Source organism: Mastomys coucha, unplaced genomic scaffold, assembly GCF_008632895.1.
Source record: "Mastomys coucha isolate ucsf_1 unplaced genomic scaffold, UCSF_Mcou_1 pScaffold5, whole genome shotgun sequence".
Classification (NCBI taxonomy): domain Eukaryota; kingdom Metazoa; phylum Chordata; class Mammalia; order Rodentia; family Muridae; genus Mastomys; species Mastomys coucha.
The window spans coordinates 65,840,029-65,849,949 of NW_022196911.1; the positions used below are offsets into that span (position 1 = coordinate 65,840,029).

Consider the following 9,921-nt stretch of genomic DNA (forward strand, 5'->3'; position numbering starts at 1 on the left):
AGAAATCCGCCTGCCTCTGCCTCCCAAGTGCTGGGATTAAAGGCGTGCGCCACCACCACCCGGCTGTATTGAGGTTTTTAATTAGGAAAAGATGAAGAGATACTTTATCAACATACTTAAGCATATGTGTGATGGTTTGTGTAGGCTTGGCCCAAGGAGTGGCACTATTAGAAGGCCCTATTGGAGTAGGTGTGCCACTGTGAGCGTGGGCTATAAGACCCTCATCCTAGCTGCCTGGAAGCCAGTATTCTGCTAGCGGCCTTCAGATGAAGACATAGAACTCTCAGCTCCTCCTGCACCATGCCTGCCTGGATGCTGCCATGCTCCCATCTTCTTGATACTGGACTGAACCTCTGAACCTGTATGTAAAAGCCGGCCCCAATTAAATGTTGTCCTTATGAGAGTTGCCTTTCATGGTATCTGTTCACAGCAGTAAAATCCTAACTAAGACAATATGAAATACAGTTAACATCATTAATATTCAGAGATGTACAATTAAGATTGCAGTGCTAAACCTCAGGTGGATAACAGGAAGGATCTATGGAATTGAATGTGCACCGTGCTATGGAGCACAATGCCTGCCTGGATATAGTACAACAGAAGTACCATACATGGTTTTTAGAAATGTAAAATAGGACCACTTTAGAAAGTTTTTTTATTTTTAATTTTTTTCTCTATTTTGATTTTGTGTGTATGAATGTTTCGTGTGTGTGCAGTGTCCACGGAGGCAAGAAGAGGACATCAGATCCCCTGGAACTGGAGTTACTCTTGTGAGCAGCCAGGTGGGTGCTAGGAATCAGACTCAGGTTCTCAGTGAGTGCTCTTATGCACAGAGTCATCTCCCAGCCCTGGGTTTTGTTTTTCCAGCAGTGTTTTCCTTTGTAGCCTCAGCCAACCTCACTCCCCAAGCTTTACAATACTCTTGCCAATTCTCTGCGCTGATGAGCTACAAACTGCCAAGTGCAGGTCTTCACAGCACCCTGTAAGTTAAACATACACTTATAGGACCCAGGAGTTCCACTCTAGTTGTTTACAGAAGAGAAATTAAAAAAATAAGTCCACAAAAATGACTGGCACATAAATGTTTATTGGAGGTTCATTTCCAGTGGACAAAACCTAAAACAATTCAAATGATGATTCAGAGGAAATTTGGAGGAAAAAAAAATAAAGGACAGCCTTTAGGATCTGGGGGAAAAAAAGTTTTTTCCAGTCTGAAACTTACAGGCGATTAGGTTCCAGGTCCCAAGACTGGTCTATTATTGTAGCTCAGTGTCTGGTTAATCGCTCCTGCAAAATAAACGTTTCGTGAATGAAGAATGTGATTTCTCATACAGAACGAACTTGCAGTCACTCGGCTTTTTAAGCTCTTACTACCTCCTATCAACAAAGGCTGTCTGTACCGGGCCCACTAAAGGGACATCTGCAGGTCCTTGCAACCCAGGCCTGTTCCGCCCTGATTCCAGGCAGTGCTGGGGACCAGACTACCCAATGGCAGCGCGCACGCAGTAGAGGAATGTGTGCTGCGTGGATCGCACACTGGGGGTGCTGGGGTAGCCAGCCAGGTGCCCCGAGGGCAGCCGGAGGAAGAGCACAATCCTGGGGAGTGGGCGGCCCCGGGAGTGGGCGGCCCAGGCCGGGGCGTCTCCAACGCAGGGCTGGCAGAGGACGGCGGGGGTGGAACCCAGCTGACGCGACAGCCAAGGAGGTGAGCCCTGGGGGCCTTCCCGCCCCCGAGGGCAGGCTCTGAACCCCGGCCCCGCCCCGGCCCTCTGGGGTGTAGGCTCCTGGCTGAGATCAGCTCCCTGTGCTTTCGAACCCGCGCGGCCGCCGGGGCCCGCCCGCATCCATGGTGCGGGGCGCGGGACGTGGCGTGGCTGAGGTCCGGAGCCCTGGGAACCAGGCGGGGACGCTTTCGGGCTGGAGCTGCTCGGGCCTTCTGACTCAGCCGATCGTCCAGATTTCGGGATTTCTCTCCTGGGCGGGGAGCTCGTAGTAACTTCCTCATTCCCGCCGGGACCCTCGCTTCCAGCCAGTGTGGCCTGACTTCGAGCCCCGCTGTCCCCTGGGCTTCTCCCTTGAACTTAACCTTGCCCCAGTTCGAGGTCATCCCACCTTGGCTAGGTGCTTTTTTGGACCCTAGATATGGAATGAGAGGCGGGGCTGAGAGGCCCCGGTTGAAGGCTGAGGGAAGGAACGAGGTTGCAGGGGTGGGTGTTAGAGGGGCGTCGGTCTGCAACCCTAGAAGTTGAGAGTCACTGAGTAAGACGGGAGAGGACCGATCGGGGGCGTTAGGATGGGGAAAAGGGTGTTTCTGTAGGGCGAGTCCTTTCCTGAGGCTTCCTCATATTCCTAGGATGACTGTAACCCAGAAGAACCTCTTTCCCTATGGGGACTATCTGAACTCCAGCCAGTTGCACATGGAGCCAGATGAGGTTGACACTCTGAGGGAAGGAGAGGATCCAGGTACACAGGGAGATGGCTCCCAGACAGGGGAGGTTAGGGATCTGAGGCCTCCTGAGATCTTTACATCTTTGGGCTTTTTTTTTTTTTTCTTTCTTTCTTTCTCCCTCCCAGCTGATCGAATGCATCCTTTTCTGGACATCTATGACCTTCAGCCTCTGAAAGCCCACCCCTTGGTGTTTGCCCCTGGGGTCCCTGTTATAGCCCAGGTGGTAGGAACGGAAAGATACACTAGCGGATCCAAGGTCAGCCACCAGCTGATACCAGGGAAGGCGGGAGAGGGAGTCCTGGCTCAAGTGGAGGGCTGAGTTGGGCCAGAAGGCATAATGCAGATTTCCATACTCCTAGGTGGGAACCTGTACTCTATACTCTGTTCGCTTGACTCATGGAGACTTTACCTGGACGACCAAGAAGAAATTCCGACACTTTCAGGAGCTACATCGGGACCTCCAGAGACACAAAGTCTTGATGAGTCTGCTCCCTCTGGCTCGGTGAGTGGAATTAGATTGCTTCCGGTGAAAGGCACACACTTTTCATCCCATGGCAGCCTCACTCCTGTCTGCCTGTCTCTTGCCCCTTAGGCATTTTCCTTCCCCAGCTCTGTGCCGCGCCCCCTCCCTTGTCCTGGTTCCCAGGAAACTTCCCCTTCTTGGATCTCCTCCATAGTACCGTGCCAGTATTTCAGCCAGGCTGGATGCCCAGAATGTCCTTAGCAACCCCCTCCTCCCAGTTGTCTCCATTCCCAGGATAGAGACCCTTTCTTCTGACAGCCTTTCTCCCGCCAAAGCCCTGTCTCCAGCTCGATAGCTCTTTCCTGAGCCTTTTCTTATCTCCTCTATAGCTTTGCTGTGGCCCATTCTCCAGCACGAGAGGCAGCCAATGAGGATATTCCGTCCCTACCCCGAGGAGGAGGTTCTGAGGGCTCCGCCAGACACACAGCCAGCAAGCAGGTGTGTAGCAGGTCCTATAGCAATATGTGCAGTATGCAGAAGGTTCTGGCTACAGCTGTTTCTTTCCCATCTCCCTTCAGAAATACCTGGAAAATTACCTCAACCGCCTCCTGACCATGTCTTTCTATCGCAATTACCATGCCATGGTAAGGTCCTGGGTGCCTGGTGGATCCTCCTTCTCACTCCCTCCTTTTTTTTTTCTTTTTGTTTGTTTTTCTTTTTTTAATTAGATTTTTTTAAATTTACATTTCAAATGTTCTTCCCTTTCCTGGTTTTCCCTCCTAAAAACTCCCTATTCCCTCTCTCCCTCCCCCCAATTTTTTTCTTAATACAAAACAGGGTCTTACTGTAAAACCCTGGCTGGCCTTGAACGTACTGTGTGTAGACCAGGCTAGCTTTGAACTGACAGAGATCTACCTGCCTCTGCTCCCAAGTGCTGTTATTTATTTCTTTATTAATTATTGTTATTATTATTATTATTATTATTATTATTATTATTATTATTATTAGTTTGTTTGTTTGTTTGTTTTTCAAGACAGGGTTTCTCTGTGTAGCCCTGGCTGTCCTGGAACTCACTCTGTAGACCAGGCTGGCTTAGAACTCAGAGATCCGCCTGCCTCTGCCTCCCAAGTGCTGGGATTAAAGGCATGTGCCACCACTGCCCGGTTCCAAGTGCTGTTATTAAATGTGTGCCACCATGCTCTAGGACGCTTGTGTTTTTTGAACTAAATGAGGATCATCAGATCCCCAGGGGACAAAGAGGCAGAGTTAGTTGGGCGGGGGAGGCTGAAAGCCAAGTCTCCCCCTGAGCTTATTTCTTCCTCTGCAGACAGAATTTCTGGAAGTCAGTCAACTTTCTTTCATCCCAGACCTTGGCTCCAAAGGACTGTGAGTGTGGGAACCCCTCACCCAGCCTTCAGCAGGCATCAGTCCCCATCTTCCTGCTTGAAAATAAAACGTGGTACAGTGTGCCTAGGGTCCCCAACTATCCTGGTTATCCCTGTAGGGAAGGGGTGATCCGGAAGCGCTCAGGCGGTCATCGAGTTCCTGGCTTCACCTTCTGTGGCAGAGACCAAGTTTGTTATCGATGGTCCAAGAGGTGAGCGAGGGCTGGAGCTAAAGCAGGGATCAGTGGGCAGGGAGAGGGAGAGATGGAGGACCTGGATGATACCACACGGCCCTTCCGCTCCAGGTGGCTGGTGGTGAAGGACTCCTTCCTGCTGTACATGCGCCCGGAGACCGGCACCATCTCATTTGTTCAGCTTTTTGATCCTGGCTTTGAGGTCCAGGTTGGGAAAAGGAGCACAGAGGCACGGTATGGGGTGAGGATCGACACCTCCCACAGGTGAGCCTTCCCTGGTTGTGAGAGTAGCCTGTGGCCTTGCGGGGAGTTGAGCAGGAGAGACCACGAGGGAAGAGGGAGGCTCTTCAATCCTCTGTGCCCTGGCCCAGCCAGAGCTCTGAGTAAGGGAATTCATCTATCCATATATTTAGGATACTCCTAGAGTGAAAGCTTGTGGCACAGGCGCTGGGAATAAATGGGGATGGGGTAATCTCCCAGTTTAGAAAAAAGGGGGCAGGTGCTGGAGAGAAAAGAGTGAGTAGTGCTCTCGCAGAAGCCCTGAGTCCCATTCCCTGCAAGCACATGGGGTAGCTTATACCCACCTGTAACTCCAGCTACAGGGAGACTGATGCCCCTTCTGGATTCTGTGGACATCTTTATTTACACCTGGGCATGTGCATATGCACGCACACACATTCACACATAGACACACATATTCACACACACATACACACACACACACACACACAAAAACTTAAAGGAAAGAAACACAGCAGGGCCGTGCACACCTGTAATCCCAGCCCTTTGGGAGGCTGGGCTAGGAGGAATGGCTGTGTAGCTCTCTTGACCTCTATAATGAAACTCTGTCTTAAAAAGAAGAGGCCAGATGGTAGTGGAGCATGTCTTTAATCCCAGCGCTCAGGAGGCAGAGGCAGGCAGATCACTGTGATTTCAAAGCCAACCTTGTCTACAGAGCTAATACCAGGACAGCCAGGGCTGTACACAGAGAAACCCTGTTGGAGGTAGGGTGGGGGGAAGGAAGAAGGGAGAGATGAAAGGAGGAAGGGAGGAAGAGAGAGAAGGGAAGGAGACTAAATTCTATCTGTTCATTCAACAATAATGAGTTCCTCGTACAGTATTGGTCACTGGGAACGCAACTAGGAATAAAGCAGATACATTCGCTATGTTTGTGGATTCTAGCTTAGAAGCTAATGGAAGAAGCAAGCAAAGGTAGAAGCTGAAAGGGGAGGTCTCTGGGCAAGAGCGTAGGCATGAAGGAGAGGGATTAGTGGTACAACTTTTTGTTTCTGTTCAGGTCCCTGATTCTCAAATGCAGCAGCTACCGGCAGGCACGGTGGTGGGGCCAGGAGATCACGGAGCTGGCACAGGGTCCAGGCAGAGATTTTCTACAGCTGCATCAGCATGACAGCTATGCCCCACCCCGGCCCGGCACCCTGGCCCGGTGGTGAGACCTTGGTGTCCCTTCTGAACTTTTATGTGGCTTTCTTACCCCCTTGGCTATTCTCTGAGTTACTGATCTTCCCTCTTATCTCCTCTGACCTCATGACCCTACTTCTATAGGTCTCATCTCTCTGACCCCATAACCTCTCTGACCCCTTTGATTTGGCTGCTTTTTCCTGATCTCCTACCTTAGCCATCTTCTGTGTCCTCTTACATCCCTGATTCTTATGAGCATTTCACCCACTGTTGAGCCACTGTTGAGGAGCTCTCTGAATCTTTTTATATTTGGTCTATCATTTAAATATGTAGTATGCATTTGAATCTTAAGCACCTGCTATGTGCTCCATCCGGCAGGGCAATAAGACACAGGCTTCTCTGGTTTAGAGAGGGAGGTGATCTAATTATAGAACCCTGTGAACTCGACACCCTGGTGGTAGCTATAGGGAGGGGTGCACAGTGGGGCCGCCTATCCCAGGGAACTTGTCAGGGCAGGCTTCCAGAAGGCACAGCCCTGAGGTTCCTTTAGAAAGATAACAAAAATGGAAAAGAGTGGTCCAGGCGGAGGGCACAAGCTTGGGGTGTTGGGGAAGAAGAGGACTGTTGGAGTGGGAAGGAGCAGTCAGAGGAGGGGCGTGTCTTGCTGAGTCCAGTGGCTAATCCGGGAGGTTGAACCTTCTCAGAGGCAAAAAGTAGGCATGATGGAAATTTTCTATGAGAGATAGTGTTATTTTTTTTTTATTCCAGTATTGGGGGTTAAAACTAGGGTGTCACATGTGTTAACAAGCATCCTACCTAAAGCTGTGTGTGTGTGTGTGTGTGTGTGTGTGTGTGTGTGTGTGTGTGAGAGAGAGAGGAGAGGGAGAGAGAGAGAGAGAGAGAGAGGAAAATGGTACACTTATGCTCATGCACATTCACCAGAGAGATTGACCTTTGGTCCTTTACTCTATTGTTCTTTTTTTTTTTTAATACATTATGTGGGTGTTTTGTATGTTTGTATAGCTCTGCATCTCATGCACGCAGTACCCTGGAGGCCAGAGAAAAGGAATTGGATCTTTTGGAACTGGAGTTACGGATGTCTGTGAGCCACCATATAGGTACTGGGAATCGAACTTGGGTCTTCTGCAAGAACAAGTGCTGTTAACCACTGCGCCATCTCTCCAGCACCTCCATTTTAATTTTTGAGACAGTGTCTCTCATTGACCCTGGCACTGACTGACTTAGCTAGACTGGCTAGGCAGTGAGCCCCTAGGATCTGCCTGTCTCTACCCACTGTCACGGCACTGGATTTATAGGATGCACTGCTCTGCCGGGCTTTTTTTATTTCAGTGTCGAGGATTTGAACTCAGGTTGTCATGTTTGCACAACAAGCATCTTAAGCCCCTGGGCCCAGCACCCATTGCCTTTTTCTTTTATTGTTTTATTTTGTGTGTGTGCATGCGCACATGTGTATGTGTGCACTCGAAAGCCAGAGGACAACTGAGATTTTCCTTAGTTACTCCACCATAGTTTTTACTTATTTATCTATTGGTTTATTTTTTTTTATGTATATGAATGTCTTATCTGTATGCATGTATGCATGCCATGGATGTGCTTGGTGCACAATGGTGCCAGAAAGAGAGCTGTCAGATCTCTTGAAACTAGAGTTACAGATGGTTGTGAGCTGCCATGTGGGGTGGGTCCTGGGAAGTAAGCCTGGGTCTTCTGCAAGAAGAAGAAGAATCTTTTATTATTATTACTCTTAACTCCTGAGATACCTCTCCCCTTCCAGTTCACTGCGTTTTTTTTGGAGCTAGGGTCTCACTGGACCTAGAACTTGCTAATTTAACTGCAATGGCTGACAGGCAAGCTCAGGGATCTGCCTCTGTCTTCCTTCTCAGTGCTGGGATAAAAAACATACGCTGGCCCTGTTTTGTTCATTCGTTTGTTTGTTTGCTTTTCAAGACTGTCTTTGTAGCCCTGGCTAGCTTGGAACTCACTCTGTAGACCAGCTGACCTGGAACTCACAGAGATCCTCCTGGTTCTGCTTCCAGAGTGGTGGATTAAGAGGATGTGCCTGGCCACACTGGCTTTTTATATGGTTACTAGGGATCTGAATTCAGGTCCTCGGACGTATGAAGGAAGTGTTTTACTGACCAAGTCATCTCTCTAATCCTCCTGGCTTTTATTAAACTTTTTTTTTTGTTTGCTTCTTTTAAAGATAGTGTTTCACGTAGTTGAGGCTGGCCTCAAACATTTGCTTCTTCTTGCCGTAGTTCCTTTTGTAACAGATGTGATACCTGTACCAGGAGGCTTGCCTGTTTATTATCCTTTCATTCGTACATGGTTTTCTGAGATAGGGTCTCATGTAGTCCAAGGTTACTGTGTAGTCAGTGCTGACCTTGACCTTCTGACCCCCCATCTCCACCTTCCAAGTGCTTTGACTGCAGGCATATGTCACCAAGTCTGGCTGTTTATTTCTTTATGTGGGTGGCGTAGGCAGAGTCTCACTGGGATGTAGCCCTAGCAGGACTGGAAGTCCTATAGATCAGTCTGGGCTTGAACTGGAGCGTGATCCTCCTGCTTCTGCCTCATGAGTGGGGATTTTAGGTGTGCACCACTAGACCTAGCCTATTAAAGACCAGGTCTGACTATGTGATCCCAGATAGCCTGGAACTTGCAAATCCTGCTTCAGCCTCCTGAGTACTGGGATTACAGATGCAGGCTGCCACATATGGCTGTGATTTATTTAAGATTTATTTATTTTATGCACATGAGTACTCTATTTACATGTACGTCTTCATGACAGAAGAGGGGATCAGACAAAGGAGAGCATCAGATCCCATTACAGATGGTTGTGAGCCACCATGTGGGTGGTGGGAATTGAACTCAGGACCTCTGGAAGAGCAACCAGTGCTCTTAATTGCTGAGCCCTGATTAGCTTATTTTTTTTATACATTAATAATAGCCACTATTTATGAAGAGCTTACTTTGTGCCCAGAATGAGTGTGTTTCACATATTGGATACTCTGAACTCTACTAGGTGAGTACAGTTGTTATCTCCGGCTTTATCCATGACAACAGAGGCAAGGCAATGCTGGGAAACTTACCCAGGGCCCTACAGCTGTGAACCGGGGGAACTAGGATTTGCATGCAAGCAGTGGGAGCCAAGACTGCTCTTTATCCCCCTCCTCAACTGAGAAGTCAAATAAAAGGGTGGAGCTCAGTGGTAGGGAATTTGCTTATCACCAGGGAGACCCTGCTCTTGATCCCTGGCACTCGGGAAAAGACTGAACAGTATAGTAACATGTTAATAAAAAAAAAAAAAAAAACAAGCTGCATGGGATGGTGGATACTGTGATCCAGCACTGGAGAGACAGACAGGAAGATTGATAAAAGTTTGAGGACAGCTTGGATTATACAGAGTACTAGGCCAGCCAGGACAAGACTCTATCTTAAAACCAACCAGACACACCAAACAATTGAAATTAGCACTCTGTACCTCACGCTGTTCTTGTGTAGGCCTCTCCAACTGGTTGCCTTTCTCTTTGCAGAGGTAACCCTGGCAACAGTCTTGTGTCCTCTCTCATCATCGGCATGCTTTTATATGCATGTGCACGTGTTACTTTTCATTTTAACATAAGTGGGATTGTCAACTCTTTGTTTTTAACCTTGTTTTTTATTTTTATTTATTATTATTATTATTATTATTATTATTATTATTATTCTTTAATCTTTTTTCACAGTCCAGTAACCATCACCCTCATGGTCCGCCCTCTGACTGCTCTCCCTTCCCACCCCCCTCCAATGTCCCTATCCCCCCACTCCCACCCCCACCAGACCTTCCCACTCCCTGAGGCCTCTAGTCTCTATAGGGTTAGGTCTTCTCTCATTGAGGTCAGGCCAGGCAAGGCAGTCCTCCGCTATATATGTGTGTGGGGTGTGTATATGGGGGTGGGGGGAGTTGACAACTCTTTCATGCTTATTTTTCTTTCATTTAAAGATTTAACA

At 48.6% G+C, this 9,921-nt stretch overlaps 1 protein-coding gene across 4 annotated transcripts in view; it reads left to right on the forward strand.

The window, feature by feature from the left end:
* The first annotated feature begins 1,453 nt into the window (after positions 1-1,453).
* Positions 1,454-9,921, forward strand: part of Pld2 (phospholipase D2) — an 18,081-nt gene continuing 9,613 nt past the window's right edge. Inside the window, exons 1-10 of one of the 4 annotated variants that reach the window (XM_031354650.1) lie at positions 1,454-1,705; positions 2,354-2,463; positions 2,575-2,705; positions 2,809-2,951; positions 3,302-3,410; positions 3,491-3,556; positions 4,240-4,298; positions 4,417-4,509; positions 4,603-4,755; positions 5,789-5,938. In XM_031354650.1, the coding sequence (XP_031210510.1) occupies positions 2,355-2,463; positions 2,575-2,705; positions 2,809-2,951; positions 3,302-3,410; positions 3,491-3,556; positions 4,240-4,298; positions 4,417-4,509; positions 4,603-4,755; positions 5,789-5,938 (1,013 nt within the window). In that variant the 5' untranslated portion in view covers positions 1,454-1,705; position 2,354. Of the gene's footprint in view, positions 1,706-1,768; positions 2,122-2,353; positions 2,464-2,574; positions 2,706-2,808; positions 2,952-3,301; positions 3,411-3,490; positions 3,557-4,239; positions 4,299-4,416; positions 4,510-4,602; positions 4,756-5,788; positions 5,943-9,921 lie in introns of those variants that run through there. The other 3 variants (XM_031354648.1, XM_031354651.1, XM_031354649.1) reach the window with 3 other exon arrangements.